Consider the following 25,849-nt stretch of genomic DNA (forward strand, 5'->3'; position numbering starts at 1 on the left):
AAAATAATAAAAATAATACATTGCTGGCTTCCTAGTTATAAAACACAGAAGCAACAAAGGTCAATTATGTTCTATGCTAATGCTTAAACAGGAATACAACCAGCCATTATGAGGAAAGGTAATAAAGCCAGATGAGCACTGAATGCTGGGACTGAAGAAGGGCTCTGCCTCTTGCACAAGGAGTTTGGCAAGCTACTCTTAACCACTGTTTGGGCCTGGGACATGGCCAGGATGCAGGATGACAGACGCATTCTAGACAGCAGCATAGCAAGGCATAAGCTGGTTCAGCATATGGTCTGAAGGGACCACAAGAACAACATGGGTCAGAAGGCTAAATCTGCTTTCAGGAAAAGTCCCTAAAGGGCATTGAGGATAGCAATAACTGCACAAGGGCATGGAAATACAGCATGATACCAAGCTGATCTAATGTAATAGGCACAAAGGAACCAAAAAAAAAAGCAAAGCAAAAAGATAGGTTAAAGAAATATAAAATTGATACAGAATCCAAATAAATATAACTGGATTGATTCATTTACTATCTACTAAGTATTTAAAAAATGCAAAAAATGGAATTCAGCTACATACTATTTACCAAAGACAAACTCAAACAAAAAGGTATGGAAAAATTAAAAACAGCTATAACAAACCCTGTCTGTTTGACATGTTATAAATATTTTCCAAATTTCACACTATTTTATTTTATTATTTTTTGCCATTGACAAATTATAATTTTTATGAAATCCAATTTAGGAGATTTTTTTCTTTATAGTTTATTGGTGTTGTGCTAAGAAAATATTTTCCTACTCCATTTTTTTTTAAATTCATGTACACATTCTAATAATTTTTTGGAGTTTTGTTGTTAAATCCTTGATCCACATGGAGTATGATAAATACGACACATATACTTGTATACACATATACACACAAATTGGAGAGGTTGGATACTCCAACAAAATTTACTAAGTAACCAGTAATAACAGATTTGAAATGCTATCTTCACCATATTCTAAACTTTACATATTTACATTTATTTCTTGACTCTCACTTTAGTTCCAGTGATGTCTATATTCCCTTACCAAATTACTTTAATTGTGTAGCTTTAGGATACACTTTCATTTCTTATGGGTCTCTACTTTTCTTATCAGTATTTTTTTTCAATATTAATCTAACAAATCTCACAGGTCTATTTCTCCAGATGAAGTTTAACACAGCTTTTCATTTCTTTCCTGAACCTGATCCCTACACCAAAGGAAAACTATATTAATCAAAATTATGTTAAATTTCCAGATTAATGTTAAGAGGGATTTGCAATTTAGTGTTATTAGCAGTGTCCGGCAAACAACAAACTTTTTGCAAGTCTACTTTGGGGGATTTTTCCCTAACCTCATGGCAAGGGGGTAGGGAAGAAGCTGAGTCAGGTAGGCCTCTAATTCCCAGAATGCACTCTTAACAAGGCTTTCCCTTCTCTGCATTTTTTCTGCAATGCACAAACCTTTACTTAAGGGGAAGAAAGTTATTATTATTCTCCATTATCCCTGAGAAACTTGAAGTTCTCTGTAAAGTTAAGTCCCTTCTGGAAGGTAATGGAGCTAATCAAAGGAAGCCAATGTTAGACCCCAGTTAATTCTACCTCCATAACTATGTCCTTAATCACTATGCAAAACTGCCTTAGAATCAGAATCACATCATTTGGGGTAAAAATGGGAGTTCATAACCCACTTGAATCGAATGTATGAAAAATGATATGTCAAGAGTTTTGTAATGTTTTGAATAACCAATAAAAAAAACTGCCTTAGATGTGGAAAAATTATGGTGATAGTCAGACACCATTATAAATTAAAAGTACATATGAATTTTTAAGAAAGAAAAACAATGTTTTCCTCCAGCAAGAGGCAGTCTTATCTGGAATGTGAACTGAAGCCATGAGAGTTAAAATGCACTGGGTGATCCCAGACACATAGAGATAAAGTCACATAAAAGAATATAAATAACTAATGAAAACACTTGGTAGAACCCTGAGGGAGTAAATATATTTATCAGATGCTCCTTATTCCTGCTTCCTTTAGGAGAAAAGTGCCCACAACTGGGCATCAGGGCTGTGCTTCTGCCCAGAAACTGGACACAGAGGTGTTAAATGGTGAAGAAATTTCTATTGATCCTAGAGACCTGCAGGAAAACGTGAGGAGAATTGTGCATATTATGTTTATAAAATAATATTCCCAAATGAAACAAATGAAAATTGATTCTCAAGAAAATGCCAATGATGAGAATGCAAACAAAGGTTCATTATGAAGACTCTACAGATTCTTCTCTTCCCTCCACAGCCTTCGCTTTTCCATCACCAAAATTGCATTTGGGCACAGTATTTTATCAAAAAGCTTGTGCAAACATTTTTATACAAGCCCTTTAACATCTAGTGGTTCCCCAAAAACTTTGATGTCCTGAAAAATCTAATTATTACTGGTAACTTTAAAAGATCACAGTAATTTATTTTTGTCAAATGTGACTAAAGATTAATGGATACAATCAGGAATAATTTGGTAAAAACATATCAAACGCAGAGAAAGCAAAATTTGTTGTTAAGTGAAGCATCAAATATAATAAAGGAGCAAATTCCATGAATGAACAGCAACAATGCACAATTCATTAACCAAATGCCCATGATTATTTCACACTTCAGAGGGCTACTGATATGATCAGAAATTGTAGTAAAAGGATAAATATAGATTACCTTCAGCATCTCTTTATACATTTTAATTATAAACACTACTCCCAGAAAGCCACCAGCATCTCTTCTGCAAATCACAATTCCATATACATATATATTTAAGACATTCTTCAGCAACTGTCTTAAGATAATAATCAATATATCAAGAGATGTTAAAAGTGCATTATTTTTTTTTATTAACTATAAGATTAAAAACCTGATCAATATTCTGGTTCTGAAACTCTTACCAAAATCATGATCATGATCACAATCATGATGATCATGATGACCATTCTCATCATCATCACCATCACCCCCACAATCATGAGATAATTCACTCATTAAACCGTGGTCACTACTGAATTCCCTTCATTATTCAAAGAAAACAATTATTTTATAACAAATATTAATAAACTAAGCTTCTTGCAGACAATGATGACTCTCTTTAAAAATACTATTATTTTATTTATTTATGTTTTTTTATTAGTTACTCATTATTTTTTTAATGTGGTGCTGATGATCAAACCCAGTGGCTCGTGCATGCTAGGCAAGCACTCCACCACTGAGCTACAACCCAAGCCCAAGGCTGACTCTTAAAATTATTTGTATTCTCAGAGCTTGTTCAATACTTGACTCATAAATATCATTATTTTAAATAGAAAAAAACCTAAGTTGGGGATGTAGCTCAGTGGTAGAGCACATGTTTGGCAGGATGAGGCTCTGGGTTCAATGCCTAGCATGAAAAAAATTTTTTTTTTTAAACTGCACTCATTAAGTGGAAAAAAATGGAATTTTTTCATTAAAAAATGAATACTATATACATGTAAATGATGACTACACTGCTATTGCAAAGAAACACTAGAAAAGAGTAATACAATCTTATCTATGTTTTTGAAATGAAAAGGAGTAACAGAGATTCGGCGATCAACTTGTTGTCAGTTATTCAATCTATCCTAACTTTTCTACCAAAGTCTGCATTTCTAACTTCTCTTAGTCTTGCCCGCTTCAGCTTGTGGTCTACCTTTAAGCAATTTCCTCTGCTTCCATGGAATCTGTCCTCATTTTTTTTTTTCCTTTTACCTCTAATGCCCAGTCTATTCTCAGTTTGGGATTCTATCCTACTATTTTATCTGCCTTTACTTTCAGCAATACAGAACACACATACACACATTCACGTGTGCATGCATGCGCACACGCGTGCACACACACACACACACACACAAATATCGTACTTGGAAAACAAGTCTACATTTTCTAATCTAAACAAAGAACCTCCAGAGCACTTTATTACCTTCTCCATAAGGTAGTTCATGCCTGCTCTACTCTCAAGTCCCTTCCTCCCACCCATAAGCAGAACATCTCACTTGGGTTTTGTTTATTTAGGAATACTTCACACACAAGCTCCCTGTTTTACATCTTAGAATCTTCACCTTTTGTTTCTGTCTCTGAGAAACAAATCTCATCCTCCTGCCAAAATTCAGACTCATCTTTGAAATTCCTCTCCTTGTCATTTCACATAGCTTTGCTCCATATGCTCCCCTTCTATTCCTTGCATTTAAAGCTTCTCCTCCTGCCTGGCTTTTTACTGAGTCTACAGGAATATTCACATAAGTCATATCTTAACAAGGAAAAAGAAAAAGGAAAAGGAAGAAATCTTGGGATATATTCCCTCCCTTCTATACATCCTAATGCACCATCAGGTTACGTCCATTCTATTTCAATTGTCTCCAGACCTCTTGAAAGCATGTGCCCATCTCTGTTCCTTCCATATCACCAAGTGATGTTCTCCAAACCTACAGTATCCCAAAGGCCTGTTCAGTAATGTCAAATCCCTCTCCTGGCACTACAAACCGAGTCCTGCCTTCCTATTATTCTCTCATATTATCCCCATTTATTTGGTTCATGCTCCAATTAAAGTGCTTCTGTCTCCTACACACACTGATTCTATGCTGCTCTTTCTGCATGTTCCTTCAGCTTGGAACACTCTTAACAAGCAATATTTGCCTATTAAAATTTCTACTATGCTAAACAGCAGCTTGTTGACTAACAATTCTCCATAGATATGACTACCTTTATGTTTACATGTTTATAATGTTGCCTGAGCCCTTTGAAAGACACATTCTCTTTAATGGAGACTGGTCTACATAATCACTATAGAATTGTGAGCACACTAAAGTTACTCACATTTGTATTCTCCTGTAGTACCTTTCATTGCCAAGCATACAGTAGGTACTCAGTGAATATCTGCAGAATTGATATAAAAACAATGGCTATGTATTTTAGTACAATTACGTGACTAGAGATGCCAAGAAACATATTTTCCTAAACCCTCCTGGAGAAATGATATTTTTGATACACACCCAGTATATTTTAATTTCTGGAATTAGTAGTCCTAAGAAAGACCTCACACTCCTGCCCAGGCCTCCAAGATAAAAAGCTAGGTTCAAAATTACCATATGAAGATAATAGGTGTTAACCTATCCACTTTAGAATGTTCCAGAATATTCTGGTTCAAATTATATTACATGACTGGAAACAGGAATTTATATGAAAATTGGGGTCTACATGGTAACTGAGTAGATTTCAGTGCCTATATTTTGAACTAACCATTATGAGGGTTAATTTAAAAAAAAAAAAAAAGGACTGAGGCTGTGAGGTTTTCATGGACTAAAACCTAAGTGGCAGTCCTGTGAAATCACAGTAATCTAAGTAATATCTGTTTGTGTGAACTTCAATCTCCTTAAATTAATTTCATGAGTAAATTCTACAAGATATGTAAGATAACTAATTAAAACAGGATGATGGTGGTGGTAAATCAATATATTTGAGAAAAAATATCTGTATAATAAGTTATCATCATTAAGTATAAAACAGTCATAAATATTGAGTTAAAATTCTTTGTAGCAATACCCATTCCAATTCAATACATTTGAGATACAGCATGTATTGTTCTTCCAGGACACTTGATTCCAAAAATCTCTTACCTTCACATTAATAATGGCAGCTATAGTACTTTCTATAGTTTATTGAGTTTCTACTTTGTGTGAAAAGCACTGTTCAAATTCTCTTTGTAATTAGCACATTTAACACAATAGTCATACAAAGAAGGTATTTTTCCCCATTTGGAAGATGAAGAACACCAGAGGAATCAAGTAATTAGTCTAAATATGCAGATATACACACACACACACACATACCTGGTAACTGATGCCTGGTAAACTGAGTCAGAATATGTACCCGGATTTCATTGACATTATTTTATTACATATATCTTGCGTAAGAGCACTGGGGTTCCATACTAAAATGTCTTATTTTACATGTTATGTTTTCATTTTTAGGGATCTTCTCTTCCTGTCTTTTCTAATGCCAACCAGTAGTAGACAGGGTGACTGAGACAGGACTATGTTAGTCATAGTCTAACATATCTTTTCCATCATTTATGCACATAAACTGACTTTCACAAATTGAAGTGTATACCTCACTGAAAGAGAGAATTTTCATAGCTAGACAAATAAAAAGAATATTTATTTTAATAGATTACTTCATTTATGTGTGATTTCAGGTGATATACAAATATTTTAATTTCATACAAACGTATTTATTATGAATTAGGAAAAAAGTAGAATATCGAAGAATTTTTAGGAATATAATATGTACTTTTTAGATAAATCCACTGAAGTGAAAACAAGACATTTTTTTTAAAAATTGTGCAGTGCCTATATTTTACAAATTGTAAAGGTGCTTCACAAAGAAGGAAAATTAGGAAATACCAGCAGAAAGGTGACTCCACTCGCATATAGTACATGCTGTCCATATTTATACTGGGGAGAAGGATGATAACTTTACCTCACATTCATCACAGCAGACTTACCTCTGGTGACGGCATCTAGTGCACAGCCACTGCCTGTTGCTCCTCCTCCGATAACAAGGATATCAAATTCAGGTGTGTTCTTCAAAGTTAGTATTTGAGCTTCCCTGGAAGGAGGTTCCCTGTTAACAGGTTCTGTAAAGTACTCTGCCGCTTCCACATAGGCCAGGTTCACCTGATGTAAAAGCAGACCATTTTCAGTTGTTCATCTAGAAGGCCAATTTAATAAATCTTAAAGCATAATAGAAACGGAAATCTGCAATGGAGATAAGGAACACCGGAGTGAGAACACAATCCACAGTTCACACAGAATTACAAGACTAACTGCCTTGGGATGGGGGTGGGGGATGCTAGGTGTATTTCTTTTTATGAATCTCAACCATTTAGCCATAGAACACGGGGTTTAAAATTAAATATATTAATTTATAGTTTTAATTTTAAATACAGCCAAATTCTATTATTTCCACTATCAAATAGCAATTCCCAAATACTTTAGAGATAATTTATGAGGTAAGAGAGCAAATAATTTACCCAGTAACAACAATTCAGATAACATTTAAATGTGTTGACTCTACAAAAAAAAAAAAAAGAGCAGTTTATGTCTTTCCACAATTTCTTAAAAGTATATGTTCCTTATTCCTCAATTCTCACGACAAAATATATTCTAGAGATCAGTGTCTTTAGGTTTAAATTAGTACAATTAAAAAGTATCTATTTAGTTACTATCCAGTTTAAATAATCAGCTATGTTAAATGGGAATGATATTTTTCAAAGATTTTAATTATAGGTTTCCCCATTAAATATTTTAAGATAAATTTAATTTTCAAGTATTTATCATGCAATATTTCAGTTTTTGAAATAATATACCTAAAGTAGGCATAATCCTCTTCAATGGTAATAAATAAACTAGGTATCCCTAGTTCTCTTATAATAATGTAACTTATCATCATCCTAAATCAAAAATGATTCTGACATTAAAAAAAAAAGTTGGCAAAGCCAGAATTCAGAATCAAAAATACAGAAAAATTGGTACCTATTTCTTCTTGTTTTTTTTTTCTCCAAAATTGCTAACACTAGGTTAAAAACCTATATTGAATGGTGTGAGCCCGTTCATCTATTAGTGATCCAAGGATACATAATTTGTCTTCTCTTCAAACCATAGCATCCACACAACCTGCAACAGTGGTGTTTTCCCATTCTGCAGTAGGGGCCACACATCAGCCTCTGCATTACCAGAACAAAGCTTGTCGAAGCTTGTTGTGATCTTAGCTCTGACATAGAGGTTACTCTGATCACTCAGGATAAATAATTTTTTATTTGGTTAAATAAAATAAACATAACTACACCCCATATCTGGATTAAATTATCACCTGACCAATTGAACTTCTATGCAAGTAATCTAGAAGACATAGGTTTCATTGAGAACAACCTGGATTTGGGTGAGAGGGTCCCAATTTGGGCCTTTGCATCCCTGTTTATCAGCAATGAGACTTTTGACAAATCTCTTTGGGCCTCAGTTTCATTTGTAAAATGATGACAAAACTCCTGTGATGTACTATTTCTGCATCTCTGAGTTATCCTCAGTCTTAATGGAATAATGATATTAAAGTCCCTGTTAAATTACAGAGTACCATTGAATAGTCATTATTGTTACTATTATTATTTAATAACTTTACTATTTAGTAGCATATAACAGGGAACTTTCAAACTGTATCTTGCTAAGTATAATAAAAACAAAGGTTATAATTAGATATCATAAATTTTCGAGCTATTAATTCAGGTGCCAAGCCACAAAAATTCTATTCTGTAGATAACTCTTCCTAATTATCTGCTAATAACTACTTCCTCACATTTACCTTCACATACGATTAAGGTAACAAACTAAATAAATATAACTGCTAGTTGCTCTTTTAGCTATGATCTTTGCTTTCCATCATCTAATGATAAGTAGAAAAAGAAAAAAAATACACATACCCAACTATACACAGAATATACATAACAAATATTTAGAAGGAACCAATGTCAAAATAGAGAAAAAAAGGAAAGAACAAAACAAATAAAAAAAATACACCACCAGGCTATGACCATTCAGACAAGGGAGGGAAAGCCTTTCATTTGAGGGTTTCAACTGTGCCATGACAGATGGGTAGAACTTGAACATGAGACTGACAAGTGACTAAACCGCCAGAGCATTTTCACACATCAAAATAATTGCTGACATTTTCTGCTTGGTAACTTTTCTAGAAATACTCAAAAATAAGTTTAAAGACCATATTATGATACAGTTCATTAGAACCTGGTAACATTAACATCTCCTTATTCTCCAACTATGAATATTAAACTTGGGGGTTGGGGATTCTCCTTCAGCAGGCAGCTGATGAGCATTAGTCATGCCCACTGGCTACCCTGTTGCTCGTGTCTTCACTCCTGGGCCTCACCCTTCTCCCCAGCATATTCTAACCTCTCTTATCTTAAAAATTAAAACAATATATACCTTTCATATGTTTCTAATAGTCATCCTAATGATTTTTGAAAGATTTGTAAGCCCTTGTTTTTCTACTGCCTTACTCCTTGCTCAAGCCTCAACTCTAATCTATATTTCACATCATCATCATTGCCACCAAGACAAATGCTCACTACTCTTCTACAACCAATAGCACACAACTAATTGGTCACTCACAGTGGCATCTTTCTCTCCAATGTTCCTGATCCACTCCCTTTCAGCTTTCTTTGGATGTCACTCAACTGCGCAACATTAATCACTCATGCTCCTTTTTAGATGCCTTATAGTCACTCTTCTCATATCATTAGGAGCTCTCTCTAGAGATTCTTTTCTACCCCATATCATCAAATATCCTTTATACCACAATGACTTCTAATTTTGTTCCCTCACTCTGGAACCCAGATATCAAACTGACCTGACTAGTTGGTACTTTCATTTGGAGGTTTCACATGTATTTCAAAATTGATCTGAGAACTTTATCTTTCCAAACTTCTTCTCAGCCAGTATCCTTCATCTCAGTAAGGGTGACATTACTCATGTGGCTGCATGTCCCAGAAATTCTGGCAGAATTCAGGAGAGCTTCCACTTTCTTGAATCCCATATCTGACCAATCACTGAGTCCTGTCAATTCTACCTCCTGAAAATTATCCCATATAGTCACTTCTTCCTCTACACTGTCACCTTTCAAGTCAAGGTATCTTCCCTCTCCCCTATACTAATGTAATACCCCTCCCAGAGGTCTTCACACATCCACCCTGCCTCCTTCCAAATCATTCTCTACACTGCAAATTGAGTAATCATTTAAAAACCCAAATAGTGTCATTTAAAAACCCAATAGTGTCATTTCCATGTGTAAAACCCTTCAAGAGTTTCCGACTTAATTAAGGTAACATCTTCCATCTAGTGTCTTCAATCTAGTATCTTTTCTAATGACTGAAATTTTTAAAAACAGAGGAAAATACCAAGAGCTGTTGAGAATGCCTCCCAATTGGAGCTTTCCCATCTTGCCTTCATAAATGCAAAATGGTGTAGCCATTATGGAAAACAGATTAGGAGATTCTTACAAAGGTGTACGCACATTTACCATTCAACCCAGCAAAAAGTGTCCTGGATAATTACTCAAAAAGAAATGAAAACCTGTGTCCACACACAAAAAAACTGCCAGCAAAAATTTACAATGACTTTAGTTATAATGCCCAAAACTGGGGGGAAAAAATCCTACAAATGTCCCTTACCTCGTGAATGACTAAACTGTAGTATATTGATGCAATGGAAAATAATTAGCAACAAAAAATAACTACTGATGCACACAATAAATAACATGAAGGAGCCTCAAAGGCATCATGCTAAATCAGGACCTGGCAAATTATGGTCTTCAACCCAAATCTGGATGCTGCTTGTTTTTGTAGGCAAATATTTGTAAAACACAGTCTTGCCTGATCAATATGTTTAATTCTGCCCATGACTCTAATAGCAGAGTTGAGTAGTTACAGCACAGACTATATACCCTGCAAGCCTAAAACATGCACTATCTGTCTCTTTACCGAAAAATCTACCAATCCCCACACTGACTCAGAGATCTACATACTACATGACTCTGATGATTCTGTATAAATTTATTCTGTAAAAGCATAAGTATAGGGTCAGAAAATAGATTAGAGATTGTCAGGGTCTAGGGAAAAACGGACTACAAAGGCATGAGGGAACATGTCAGGATGACAGGTACAGTGTATGGCTTGAGTATTGTGGCTATTATATAAATATTTATCACTTTAAATTGTACCCTAATTATACCTCAATAAAGTTGCCTTTAAAAACAAATAAGCAAATGTGTACATAGCACTTAGGTGCTAGATACTTTTACAAGGTATTTGTTTTTTTTCCACTCATGTAATCCTCATAACAACATTGTGAGGCAGGTACGACGATAATCTCCATTTTATAGAAGAAGTAACTAGATGCAGAGAAGGTAACTCTCCCATAATTATACAGCCAGTTCATGGCAGAACTGGGAATTGAACCTACACAGCCTGGCACCAGAGACTAATAAGGCTCACACTATTCACACCATGCTGAGTCTACATATATTTGAGAGAAAGTTTAAAAAAGCAGCCTAAATAGTTAAAACATTATAAGATATAACCACTGCCAAATGCAGAAAGCTTTCTTTTTATTTACTGCTTAAAAAAAAAATTTTTTTTTTGGTGTGCTTTTGTTGTAAAGGCTTTACTGAACAGTCCCTCCGATTTTTTTTTTTAAATATACAACACTGTTGAGGGTAATTTATTTAATTTCTGACACTACTTTTAAAATAACATTTTATTTTTGTTTATTTCTTTCATAAAAGCTGGAAAGTGTTGCAACTGAGAAGCTAAGCACCACATTTATTTTAGAGGCAGTAAACACAGCCTAAGGCCCTACTTATAATTATGACAGGAGAAAGACTCATTTTGGCTTCATATGGCTTTGAGTCACAAAAACACATCTGCACTCTACCTTCTCTAGAATATGTTGATTTTGGGGGAATGAAGAAAAAGGCAACAGGAATACTAAAACAGTAGTGCTAATAACAGGAAGCTCTAAGAAGTCTTTGGGGCCCAGATCTGCCCTTTCCTCCATCTCTTTCTTCTAAAGCAGTTGGATTAAATAGGAATCCTGGAGATCAGCTCCACTGAAGGATTGACCCAGAAGTTTTGGGAGAAGCCTGAGTCTCCCGAGAGAATAAAACCCTCATGTGGTCCAAGGAGAGGTCCAAAGAGAGATCCACTCACAGTCACCTGGAGGCCCTCAAGGATTCTACAGGCTAGAGGACAAAACCAAAAGATCAAGAAGCAATTATAACATCAATTACAAAGAACTGAAGATTGAGGAAAGGCTAAAACAGGCACAAGAGGCATCTCTTATCCAGACCTAAGGCTTCCTGGAAATGATAGCTAAAGCAATTCAAGACTAGGAGGCATGAGCTAGGTGACCAAATCCAGGAATGGAGGTGGGAATGGCATGTGCTACAACCAGAAGTCATAGGAGCATACTTTCTCCCTTTGGCACCCTACTTACTCTCTCAAAAACTGTGTGATATAGCCAGTCAATCAGTATTTTTAAATTGCTCTATTTCATAGAAAAATCAGGATTTCTATCCAAGAATATTGTGCTGAAACCAAGTAGCAACTGTATCCCTAAGGTAGGGTTCTTGTTTGTCCAGGACTTCACACTTCTACCTCACAGGTCTGTCCCCTGAAGGCACATGAGTCTGCCAGCCCTGGCCTACACATGGGAACAACTCCACCATTGCCAGATTCATATCATTGCCTAATTCAGCCATTGAAACCAAAAGAAAGGTGAGTCTAAGACAAATCTGACTGGGTTTTTCCAAGCATAATTTCAACACCGGCTCCAAAACAAATCTTATCTTGGTGGAATGGGGAAAATATCTAAAATTTAATATAGCATCAATGCTATCTTGGGGGAGGAAATATGTAGGTTTTTCAACTTATAACTAATTTTCATCTACTTTAAGAAAGATAAAATTCCTCCAGTATTCTGAGCCTGGTGTAGTGGTGCACACCTGTAATCTCAGCTACTCCTGTGGCTAAGGCAAGAGGATCACAAGTTCAAGATCAGCCTGGGCAATTTAGCAAAAAATTGTCACAAAATCTAAAAAATAAAATAAAATAAAAGAGGATGTAGATCAGTACTAGAGTACCCCAAGTTCAATCCCCAGTAATGCACCAAAAAAAAAAAAAAGAAGAAATTTCCTCCAGTATTTTGATAACAAATATACAAATAACTCTTGTCAAGAGATTTGCACAAACATCTAAATAGAACAAAAGCCAAATCCTAATCTTTGAGAGTTTGCAACCCAGAGAACATTCACCCTGAACAGGATTCAGGATGAGATCAGTTTTACTAGTCTGTGCACCATTAGACTTGCAAATTAAAAAAAAAAAAAAAAATCCTAGACATTTGCAACTTCGGGTGAGACCGAAAACAAGATCTAATAATTAGTGTCTATTTCTGAAAGAAGTGCATATTTAAAGACCACAGGCAATTAACAGCCAGGTTGTCCTGTAATCATGTACAGTAATAATTGGAGTATAAAGTAGGGTTTCATGCAAATCAATTCAGACTGCAGCTATCACTCTCACTGTCTCCTGTATTATGTGGTTCAATCAGTAAAATCAGTTAGATTTAAGAGAAATTGCTTCCTGTTTTGTTATCACTGAAAAAGAATAACCAGATTGTATATTCCTGGAAGGAAAATGCAACAAGCTCTTCCATACAGTGAATTTTGAGATGCTTTAATGACCTTCATTCACCTCTTGAATCGCTCTGTGATTCTAAACACTGATGGTTTTTCTTGTACTTACATGACAGCAAGCAACATTTTTTCATTGTAAACATATTCAGTGAGGGATTCATATTATTCTGTAAAGAATCAGTAATGGGTGGACTCTCATCTCCACTGAAAACCAAACTAGAAAAAACAAGACAAGCCTGTCTTTCTAGGTGGCTGAGAGCTCTAGTTTACCTTGAAAGTGCTGTCCAGTTAATAAATAGCTATAACTCTTTCGAGAAGGCACACTCAGGCTCTTTTATCTATCATCAGAATATATCCAAACAATTAAGTTATCAAACTACTTGACAAGTGAAAAATGGGGAAAATTCTTGGCTCTGTCTGAATATACTTCAAATGAATTAACATCATAATTGACTATATGATCTGAGGTTTGGGGATATGTAGTATTTGTGTTTTAAACAAATACTTTTAAAACACAAAAATAGGTTTTTGGAGATTTCTAAACTTGACATTGTTCTTTAATTCTAACCACTTCCTGAGAAGTTGAGGATCTAGACAGAAAGCCTGCGATTGGGGAGGACAGCAGGGAAGACAGAATCATTGTTTGCCTGGCAGCCTCCTAGCCCACACACATATAACAGGTTAGCTCCATGGGTGTCACAAATAACATGGAAGGAAGGATTGTTTTGACAGCGAGGAAACAAAATTTATTTTTCCTTGGGGGAATAATTAAGAGAATCAGAATTTATCCCTGTTCTGACTCCAAATCTCATGTCCTTAGCCATGCGAGGTCATCTTTGCCCCCATAGACAGCTTACTTGAGTCCCTAGATCCACCAACCACCTTGGCACCAGCAACAACACAGAATTATCCATGTAGTCAATGAAATTAGAAATTCTAGGGCATCTGCTAGTCTGCAGCCAGCCACACAAAGCAGTGGAGTTAACAACTGGGGATCTACAAAACAGCGCTTTGTCTTAAAATTTTCCTTAAAGCATACACATGGATCCAGAACTGAAAGAGCACTCACTCATCCCCCATCCCTCTCAGTTGAGTAAAACACAGACCCTCTGAGTCAAATGACCAGCTTTATACTCCAGGTGGCCCTCAGCTACACTTTAACCTATGTTTGAAATAATGTGCAATCAAATCTGTGACACACACTCCATTTCTCTGTGATTTACTTCATGATACATAATTTACCTAGTTTGTACTGACCATCATATAGTTAGATCTCAAAGTCTTTATTAAAAAATCACAAATTGCAAAAAATAAAATAAAACTGGTGTCACTTTTATTTAAAGCATCTATTTTCTTCTTAATTTACACAGCCACCTAGAAGAAGCTTTCCTAGCACACACATAATTTAACTATTAAGCCAGAAGATGGGGAAAGAGGGAAATGAAAGGACTCGCCCCAAAGCATTTATAGAAAGTTTTCTCGGTCCCACAATATCCCTAAAAAGTTTCTTAAAAAGGCCTTAAAGTGAATAAATAGTTGAAAATGAAATGCAAAGTCAAATCAAAATGAATGTCAATGTTGCTCAGTTAGCAACAGCCTAGCAGCTCACCAGCTGTCAATGCTAATCATAGCTTAGTCGTTGACTCACTGTGTGACCTATAGAAGTACAGTTAACCTCACTGATTTTGTATGCCAGCAACAAAATAGCATCACAAACTCCTCGAAGGCCTGATGTGAGCTATAACTCAAAGATATTGCCATGGCCCCACTTTGGGGGCTAAGTGTTAAATAAAAACTAAAATTAGAAGGAAGATGATAGGATGCTCTTCAGAGAACATTTCCAGCTCTGTCTGCATAATTTTAGTGCTTTGATGAAACATGCCTCTGAAGAAACAGTTAACCATATAGAGTGGTTAAGAATAGTTTCAACTGGCCTTATCTAAAATACAGAGTATTCAGAATCCTCATCAAGCTTTAGATATCAGGCACATTCCCAACACATTTAGTTGTATTTCTAGGAGAAAAACAGTCCTTCCAGGAATCTATGCACAGAGTTCTAAATAGGAGAAGCAAATGAATGATACTCTCTTTGGCATGATCCCTAACAATAAAACTCTCATCAAAAGAAATACAGCTCATTTGTCAACTAGATTAGAAACTAAATTCAGGACACATATATAATGGATGGATGCTTATCAAAACTGTTTCTCTTCTTTTAGAGAATACTGCTAGGTTGCATTGCACTGGAAATGACCCAATGGGGCAGGAAAGCGCTATAGCAAGGCAGAGTGGTGAGAATAAAGAAATATAGATCCCTGAATTATCACAATAGGTCCTTCACCTATCCACATTAAACTGAAAGATGAGCAAGAAATATTTTTTTTTTCATACTGGGGATGGAACCCATGGGCAGTGTTCCAATGAGTGATATCCCCAGCCCCTTTAATATTTTATTTTGGGGAAGATCTCACTTAATTGCTAAAGCTGGCATCAAACTTGCAATCCTCCTGCCTCGGCCTCCTGCGTCACTGGGATTACAAATGCCCCTGACTGAAATAAACCTTCTTTGTGATAAGTCACTGAGCTTTGAAGATTGCTTATGTCACTACTGAGCTTACTCCAATGAATACTATGAGATACGCTTGTCACTAAAACTCAAGATATACAATTCACCTACTTTGATACAGTTCATACATAGCTCTGTATCTTCTCCTAATGGGCAAGGTGTCGTCATTTACAGAAAAATAAATCCATACAGACAAAACTTCAAAAGGATAGATCAAAAAAGCAGAAAATCCTGGTGCAGAGACATTTCTTCCTTCCTATTTGACATAATGTTGACGGTTGCTTAAGCAGGCAGGTAGAACAAGAAGCCTATTGCTCAACTGCTAGTTCTATCTCCCCATTACATTGCTTACATTCTTCAGGTGGTATCTAACACTACAGTTTCAATTCTGGTGTAGAACTAGTGTTGGATACCACAAGAAGATAATATTCACATTGTGTTCACATAGCCAAGATATGGAAACATATCTATATTAAATGTTCAATGTGTGAATGAATAAAGAAATGTGGCATCTGGTGGAATACACTGCACCCTAGAAAAGAAGTAAACCCTGGATGAACCTGAAGGATATTATGCTAAGGAAATAAAACAAATACAGAAAGGAAAATTCTGCCTGATCTCACTTTCATGTGGATTCTAAAACAGTCAAACCCAAAGAAAGAGAGAACAATAGTGGTTACCAATGGCCAGAGTTGGGGCATGGCGATAGTAGGGAGATGTTGGTCAAAGGGCACAAAGTTTCAGCTATGTTCAAAGAAAGAATTTTTTAAATTAACAAAAATAAAAATTATTTATTTACTCAGGGAGAACAAACAAGTCTGGTAGCCTAAATTGACATACAAAATAAAAGCAATCTGGTAAACAACAAATGTATCACACGATAATTTCAGCTATATCAATGCTCAGAAAGATTTACATTGATTTCAAATAAACAGATATTCCTTAGCTTGGAAACCAGAAGAGTATTTCTAACTGAGATTAAATTCTTAAGGATGTTCAAAAATCATTTACATTCAAATATATTGCTGAAAAGTGATACTTACTTGGAACTTTTGTTAAATTGTTTCTTAACTGATACCATGTACTAAATGTTCTGCTTTATGATTTTGATTTCTCTTCATCTGATACTCATTTGAACCTCAAATTTCTCTACCTCTACCAGTTTCTCTGTCCAGTCATTAATATAACCAAAATTATATCAACCCAAACCTCAGCTGTTAGAAGAAATCTGGTGCTACACCTTTCTTATTATACCCAATGGCTAAGTCTATTTCAAATGTTAATATCCCATATTGAGAGAAGGGAAGGAATATAACTGATACTAAAGACATGCTATGAGCCAGGCACTATGATCAGTGGGTAACTTGTATACCCTGACAGACTTAATGCTTGGTGGGGGGAAAAAAGCCTTGGAGCAAAGTGACCTTATCCTTGTTTTATGAAGAAATCAGAGTTCCAAAAACTTTTAGAACCTATGCACCATTTACAGAGTTGCCAAAAACAAGTCATATTCATATAGTGGGCATATTCAAGAAGCTAAATGTGTTTTCATTTGGGGGACCATTAAAAAAAAAAATCCTGAAGTAGATCTTTCTTTGACTAGAGTTCATTTTTTTGCTTTTTACTTTTCATTCAATCTTCTGCCATTGACTTAAAACTTCAGTGGGGGAAAAAAAAAACTTACGCATCCTTGGTACTACCAATAAATTAGAGCACTACTAACAGTTAGACTTTCTTACAAAATAATATATTCAGAGAGAGAGAGAGAGAGACTGAAATACAACTGAAAACAATTTTCTCAAAATCTCTGTGAATGAGCTGAGTATGGTGGCGCACAATTGCATTCCCAGGAGCTCCAAAGAGTCAGGCAGGAGGACCCTAAGTTCAAGGACAGCCTCAGCACTTAGTGAGTCCTTGTTTCAAAATTTAAAAATTTTTTAAAAGCTGTGGGGGGTGGGAGTGCTGAGTATGTGGATCAGTGGTTAAATGCCCCTGGATACAAAATGAAAACAAAAACAAAATCTCTATGAATGTTAATTATTCATGCACCCCCTTGCTCTTCAAAAAGTCTGAGAGCAAAAGCACTGTTTTCCATTTTGACAAAAGGGCTCAGAAAATGTCACAAAAGACTCAGAGAATGTGATAAAATTGCCTATAGTCATTAGGTACCTAAGAAGTTGAGCAAGGTTTTGGGTGCAGGCAGTCTTTGGCCAGCGGTCATACTCTTGGCCTCTCTATCACGTTGCTCTTGAAGGGAGTGTCAGTAGGAATCTCTCAGTTTCTCGGTTCTAAAAAGATCACCTCTCACATTGAAAAAAGATAGTGATTTTCATATTCTGAAGCCCACTCCTGTCTATGTCTGGTGCAGGAAAAGAAAAAGGAAAAAAAAAAAAGTCTTTCACATCCGGGCTTTCTGAAAGTTTTCAGTGGTTCTCAGACTTTACCTCAGAGCCGGTTCACATAGCCCACTGCACCTCCAGAGTGGGTAATGGAAGAGTACAAACCTCACATGTGTTACATGAGAGGGCCCACCCTCAGACCTAAATAGAGCTTTGTTACATCAATCACACCACTGGGGTTAAAGAGAAGCCCACACTGTCACATCAGTTTTTCCAGAACCAAAAAGGTATGAATTAAATATTGAGTTTAAAAAGAAAAAAATGTTTCAAAATGCCCTTGGTCTATAATGAAAAGAAAAGAAACCAGGGAAGTCTTAATCCTTGAACTCTCCCCCCTATTTTTACTTCATTCTCCCTTGCCATCCGGACCCTCCCCAGATCTGGAATCAATTTTAATGCACTTCACTTCTGCTCCTGGCGAAGGTTCACCTGCCGTGAAAGTACTCCAAGGCCCTCTCCTACTGCAAATTTCCTTCTTCCTCTACTCCATTCTATCAGCTTGGAATTAGAAAAAGGAGATCCCTCCCCCACCACCAACAATGATACTTGTTTTCACTTGATGTTAGACTGGATAAGAAGTCCATTCCACTAAAAGTTTATTATTTTATTAAACTAAACAGTATATCTTATTTAGTATATTTTATTTGTACTAAATAGTAAGTCATAATCAACTTGCTCTCCAAAATCTCCATACCACCATAGAGATGTCTGCCTGCTACATCCTAGGCAGGATTGAAGATAGCCTCCTGTCCCTTGGCATATGGCTGGTCTGGGGAGAAAAAGATAGAGACGCCTTTGTGGAAACAGTCAGCTACTTATAGGTGAGAAAAGACTCAGTCTTAGATGCCTAAGGAAAGAGAACCTGGATTGTGGACACCATTTGTGACCACCATCCTATTCCATGTGAGTGGACACAGTCAAAAGAAATCAGTCAACATTCATATCCTTTCCTTCATCAACTTCCTCAATGAAATTCAAGATTTGGGTTTTCTACTGTACAAGAAAAATAACAATAGTAATAGTCCTTTCCTTGTGCTATGATGACCCTGGCACTCCCCCATTTCTTTTATTCTTTTTATATTTATACTAAGGACTCAGTCCAGGGGTGCTTTACCACTGAGTCACATCCCCAGCTCTTTTTATTTTGAGACAGCGTCTCACTTAGTGAGCCTTAGGGCTTAGGACCTCACTAAGTTGCTGAGGCTGGCTTTGAACTTGTGATCCTCCTTCCTGAGCCTCCTGAATCACTGGGATTACAGGCATGCACCACCATACCAGGCCCCTATCTCTTTTAAAACTGACCTATTTGATTCAAAAGAAAAAAAAAATCTTAGGTTTCACTTGGGTCAATAGTGGGCACTATTCATCAATGATAAACACAAGATAAATGTTAACAATGTATTTGAGTGAAGAAAAGCCACGCTGTGGAATGAAGGAGAGAGCCAGTCACCAACTACTTCCAACCTATGCCCCACTCCCAGAAATACCAGTTGCTTCAAAGGTCTTTGATTCCTCACCTTAGTTGTGTTGATTCAGATGGTTGGGTTAAAGTTAGATAACAACCACACTTTATTCAATTCATCGTGTCGTCCATTTAACTTTTTTAAAAGTATACATAACTTGGGATGCAGTTTGCCTAACATGCACAAGACACTAGGTTTAGCACCCCCACCAAAAAAAAAAAAAAAAAAAAAAATAGAAAACTTTCATTTTTCTTTCCCCTAAAACAAAAGCTACAACTGAAGAATTGACTAAAAAGGTTGTTTTGTGAGAGGGACTGCTGCCTAAACACTGCTGTAGCACTGTCTTATCACCAAACATGTTTTAACAATGTACTAATTTTTAGAATCTACCTATTAGTATTTGGAATGGAACCCCTGCCTGCATTTTAAGAAGGAAGCCTTGTATAGGAATACCAATCACACAAAAGCCAGGAGTCAAGGAGACAGAACCCAGGGAATGCAGAAAAGTGTTCAGAAACTTGAAGTCTATGGACAGTTTTCTAGGACATAGTATCCTGGAATTTTAACACCAATGCATAATTGAAAAAGAGGGAAGCTTATCAGTTGGAACCATCTTAGAAAATTAGAAAAACACGCTAGGCAGAGTGGCATATACCTGTAATCCCTGCTACTCTGGAGACTGAGGCAGGAGGACCACAAGTGTGAGGTTAGCTTGGAAAACTTAGTGAAACCTGTGTCAAAATAAAATATAAAAATGTTTGGGGATGTAGCCTAGTGGTAGAGAGACTCTAAATTCAATCCCTAGTGCAGGAAAATCAAAGAGAGAGAAGGAAGAGAAAGAAGGAAAATAAATTAGAAAATCCAAAAACTATATATATATATCACTGTATAAAAATGAAAAATACCTAGTAACATTTAGGGACCCAGTTTGCAAAATCAAAAATGTAACCAATTAATATATTTTAAGGGACAGATTTTCTGAACTACTTAAGTCAGGAAAATTCCTCCTCTAGAATGACTCTGATTGGCAGATCCTTTCTGAAAGAAGACAGCTGAATTGAGGGAGGCCTGTGGTCATTTTATGTCACTGGCTAAATTTTTGTTTGTTTGTTTGTTTGAATTCTTTCTTCCCTTTTTTTTTTTTTAACCAATCTCTATGCTACATGCAACTGGATAACACCAAAATATATACTGATGATAGTATCTTAAAGGGGCAGGAATCACCATAAAATAAATGCATACTATTAAATTCTTACACAAGTCATTGATTGAATATGCCTGTAGTATTTTTTTTTTCAACAGAATTTGACAGCTTAAACTTCTAAATGACTTGAAGCTGCTGGTATCTATTTCATTTGGCTACTAGGGTAGTCAGGATGTCTAACTTAGGAAGGATAAAATGACAAAATGTTCTAGGAATCAATAGGCCCTTATTTTGCCTTTAAAATCACCCCAACTTGGTTGTTGGAAGGTGGTATCTTCTGTAAAATCAATTATTAAAAAGAAATCAAACAAAAAATAGAACAGTACTGCTAAGGTACAAAGTTAAATCATGACTCTGAAGTAGAACATGCTTACTATGGTTTAAAGACAGACACCACATACAAATTTAGCAACAACTATTAGATATCGTGACCTTTGGCACTGGCATTTTCCAGTATCATTTCAGATAACATGGATAAAGATGGCAGAAGTAATGTAATCCCTAGTGCCCATGTTCCAAACTTCTGAAATAGCCTCAGCAGAATAAACATCTTTTCACTTACTTTTAAAGAACCAAGGCAATATTTAAAAAGAAAAAAATCATCAAACATGATCAATAAATAAGGAAGAAATCCAACTGCAAGTTAATCATACTTGCAATATAAACACCTGGGGAAACCTAAGGGTACTGTGGTCATATTTCAGAATGAAAAAGAAAGATGAATGACCTCTTCAGTACCATCCATCTCTAGAAGGAAGCACCTAAATACAAACTTGTATTTTTTAAATATTTTTTAGTTGTAGATGGACACAATATCTTTATTAACTTTTATGTGTTGCTGAAGAACAAACCAGTGCCTCACAGTGTGAGGCAAGCACTCTACCACGGAGCTATACAGCCCCAGCTCCCAAACTTGTATTTTTTTAACTATAAACTTGACGTTGATTCTTCCTAATGTGTAAAGTTCTCTTTCCCATTCAGGATATGGACTTCTAAGCATATGGTTCCACCCCTTGCAGCACACAAAAAAAAGAAAGAACAAATAAGACAATCCCTAGCTTAAAGGCACTCATAAAAATGTAGAAAACAGTAGCTTCTAGATCATCCAATTACAAACAGTTTACCACATTCCTTCACCTGCATTTTTGAAACAGGAATGTGACACCCAATCTGTAACACAAAGTGCCCTAATGACATGGGGCAATGGAAATGGGAAACCAAAGGTAACCCCGGGAGGTAGCTACCAGCATTTCAAGCCTGAAAAGATAAAAAACTCTCAACAAAACTGTCCTCTGGAATCCTTTAGAATTATAGGAAGGCAATGCAAAGGAAAAAAAAGTGGGAAAAAAACCCTGAACATTAAATTATTTGGAAATTTCAGACCAATCTTATTGTCATGGCTTTCCTCCTCCATTAAATTGTTTACCTAATATAAGGTAAATACTACAAAAGGACTAAACCTTTAAGAAATAAAAGCAGGATTCAAAGTCGGGCCCTTTCTTTTCTACTTCCTTTCTCAGCCCCCTGCCTTCTAATAAGACAAACTTTTGGCAGGGACATAGAAGGTATCCAGACATTTTGATGAGTTAGACAAGGAAAGTCTAAATGAACAAACCCTGGCACTTCTGAATGAAGCAGTCTTTTAAATCACAAAAAGCCAAAACAGAGGCTAAATAAACAATGCTCCTTGAAAAGGAAATCCACATTACAAAAGAGAAATACACACAGTTCTCAAGTACCATTAAGGCAGCATTCACAATTAGTAGCTTTCAAATCAAACTGAGAAATTTCAACAGTATTTCCTTAAAAAGTTAATGTGCACATGTCCCATATAGTTTCTCAGCAGCTTCAGGTTGCATATCATCAATACATGCAGTTACTTACTTGTTTCCTTCTGTAATGACTGAACTGAGAAAGTCCTAAGATGGTAGCAAGTGCACCCCCTCCAACAAGAACAGTCCCTTTCACTGCCTTTTGAAATGCCATTTCTTAACCTACAAAGGAAAACAAAAAAAGAAAGAAAAGAAACAAAAAGGAGTTAATTGAGATTTTTGTCACATAACAATCCCAATAATAAAAAGAGACTGAGTAGAATAAGGAAAACCAGAAAAGGAAATGTACAATATGGAAGGTACTAACATGCCAACTTGTATACAACTCAAAACTAATAACCAAAAAAACCTGGACAAGGGAATTGATTATGTAAAAGTTACATTCAGATCCAACAGGAACTAAAGAAAGAAAACATATTAAAAGACAACTGAGGATATTTAAACAGTAAGAAGTCAAGAGAGCTATGAAAAGAAATGTCATTGTGTATTTGACAAAACTGCATGCTGTACTTGCAAATTTTGTTCAAAAGCTAATCCCCTCCACGAGGAGAATTGGAGAAATCTTGGGTCATTCAACATGACAATAAACCTCAGGCCTACTTCAGGTTGTCTGGCAAGTGTTTAATTCAAATTATGGTACAACTCCCTTCTTGAATTTTTCCTTCTTAAAGCAGTTCTCATTAGTGCCAAAGGCCAACAAACTTATATTTCTATCACTAGAAAGAGTCCATTTTGCAGATAGAAAGTCAATAATACAATGTCACGTCCTTTCAAACACTGATAAATTTAGCCTGCTCTAATTTCTTTCATTAGGGTAACTTAAAAAAAAAAAGTGTGTGGGAAGGATGTTCTATTAGCCAGGGCTGACTGACATCACAATTTCAAAGGGCACCTCCAGATCAAGCACTGTTACCTACTCACTCTAAGTATTCCTCTTAACAAGGTTATGTATTGTGTTAGCTCTTCCTTCTTCCTTGTTCTCCATTATTGGACCGAATCAATTAAAGTTTTGTTGAGGATTTAAAATTATTTTTTAATTTTTTCAGAAACCAAAATAATAATTTCATAGAAATAAAAATTCCACCCCGAATCCTCTTATCTGCTTTTATTCTTCCAAACAAAAAATAACACCATGTAGTCACCTAAAAATAATCTGATTTAGAATTGAGTAATTTGACCTGCCTAAGACTTCCATTCACAAAAGCATCTGGCACACCCACCTCTCACAGGAAGCCACCAATCTATATTCCTGTATGGGTGGAGATGAGTCCTGTCTGAACAACACACCTCACACTCCACTGCTATCTATCTCATAACTCAAGAATGTTCTAATTCCAAAGGCAGTTTTAACTTACAACATTAAAAATCACATAACATCTCAACATACATTATGACAATTACTTGTTCATATTGGGTGTGTATCTATTAATCATACTATCCTGGATTAAGGAATGCTAGTATAGTTGGTAACTATGCTTCTACAGAAAATTCATTTTGGATTATAAATCATGTACTAAAATTATAAATCATGTATTAAAATTTTATTTTTTCCTCTGATCTCATTCTTCCTAACAAACTCTGAAATTTTAACATGGCCTTTTAATTAAGAGTCTTACAAGAATAATAGTTCTCATTCATACTCTGCTGCCCAAGACTTCTTTCCTATGCCTTCTTTACATAATCATTCTCTCTTTGCCAATTGTGCAAGACTCTGGTATAGGCTGACTAGGGATTTCACTCATCATACAGTGAATCATAGGCAAAACTTTATATCCTAAGCTGCTTTGAGGGAAAAACCACAATTTAGCAGACACCGTTTGTCATAGCCATCACCACTAAAGACACTGCTATGAACATTCACATGGGTGCCTATCATACAACAAAGGAGACACTAACAGCCCTGCCAGCATACTATCTCCAGGATAACTGGGATCCTCTATCCATTGGGTAGAGAAAATAGAGTACTAGCTCTATTTACCTAAACAATGCACTTGCCTACCCCATCTCAACAGCAGCCAGGTGGTCCATTAGATGTGAGTGTTGTGGCTGATTAAACTTAGCTTAGTATCATTGCTTCTGTCTTGTTGATAATGTCACTGATGATCTCACAAAGGATACCACACATCAACATGAACACCTGAGGGATGTTATATATAACACAGTCAATAAAAATGTCTCAAAAATCAAAGTTGCTCATTCAGCCAGACAAGTTTGGAGCTAAGTCCTTCCATAAATGTGAGTTCCCTACCCACTTAATTGTATTGTTTCAATTTGATTTGTCTGAGAATAACACTTGCAAAAGGTGATATTTTCATGTATTTTTTTCAATGAGCCACTAACACTAGTGAAAAACTGCATTCACATATTGCCAGAATTAGCAATAATGTTGACTATAATCAATAAAGAGTTTCCTTTTTAGATAACTTCATAAAATTACTTATGCTTAAGGGATCATTATTTCTACTCTGATCAAATCCTTCTATAAGATCATCTAGCTAATTATAATTTTAAAAACCATGCTTGCAAGTATTTTAAAAACAAAAACACAGAATCAATCAGTTTGATCTGGCTCTTCTAAGATAATCATTATTTTTGTTAGTGCTTTGAATGTTACAATGACAATAGTTGCCATTTATTGAATGTGTACTAGATAATTGCTATCAAGCTTTTAAATTTTTGCACATATCAGCTCATTTCACCCTCACTACAACTAATTTGATAGCACTGGGCTATAGTTCAGTGGTAACATGTATTCCTGGCACATTCAAGATCCTGGGTTGGATCAGTAGCACTGCAAAATAATAATAATAGTAATTTCATAAAAGAGGCAGCTGTGGTTCAGAAGAATGAGGGGGTTTTCCTGAAGTCACTCCATAGTGAGAGAAAACCATGACTGAGTCCAGGCCTCAAATACTGGGTGGTTCTTTCTGCCCTACTTTTGGTCTCATAAAGTAACTCCCCCCAAGTACTACAACCATAATTTGCTGTCACTCCCCCAAAAAAGGCCAAATCTCAATTATCCAAGGTGTACAGACCATCAGTATTCAGG

The 25,849-nt window shown here is 35.9% G+C and overlaps 1 protein-coding gene across 8 annotated transcripts in view; it reads right to left on the bottom strand.

The window, feature by feature from the left end:
• The window catches only part of Gpd2 (glycerol-3-phosphate dehydrogenase 2), a 195,388-nt gene that overhangs the window by 142,560 nt on the left and 26,979 nt on the right, over positions 1-25,849 (bottom strand). For 4 of the 8 annotated variants that reach the window (XM_058573514.1, XM_058573513.1, XM_058573512.1 and 1 more), the window contains exons 2-3: positions 22,853-22,962; positions 6,579-6,753 (exon numbers count right to left, since the gene is read on the bottom strand). In XM_058573514.1, coding sequence (XP_058429497.1) covers positions 6,579-6,753; positions 22,853-22,954 — 277 coding nt within the window. In that variant the 5' untranslated portion in view covers positions 22,955-22,962. The remainder of the gene's footprint in view (positions 1-6,578; positions 6,754-22,852; positions 22,963-25,849) is intronic. The other 4 variants (XM_046426900.2, XM_046426899.2, XM_046426902.2 and 1 more) reach the window with 2 other exon arrangements.

The sequence above is a fragment of the Marmota monax genome, unplaced genomic scaffold (genome assembly GCF_021218885.2).
Source record: "Marmota monax isolate L192 unplaced genomic scaffold, Marmota_monax_Labrador192_F-V1.1 WCK01_AAM20220418_F8-fsc00048, whole genome shotgun sequence".
NCBI lineage: Eukaryota > Metazoa > Chordata > Mammalia > Rodentia > Sciuridae > Marmota > Marmota monax.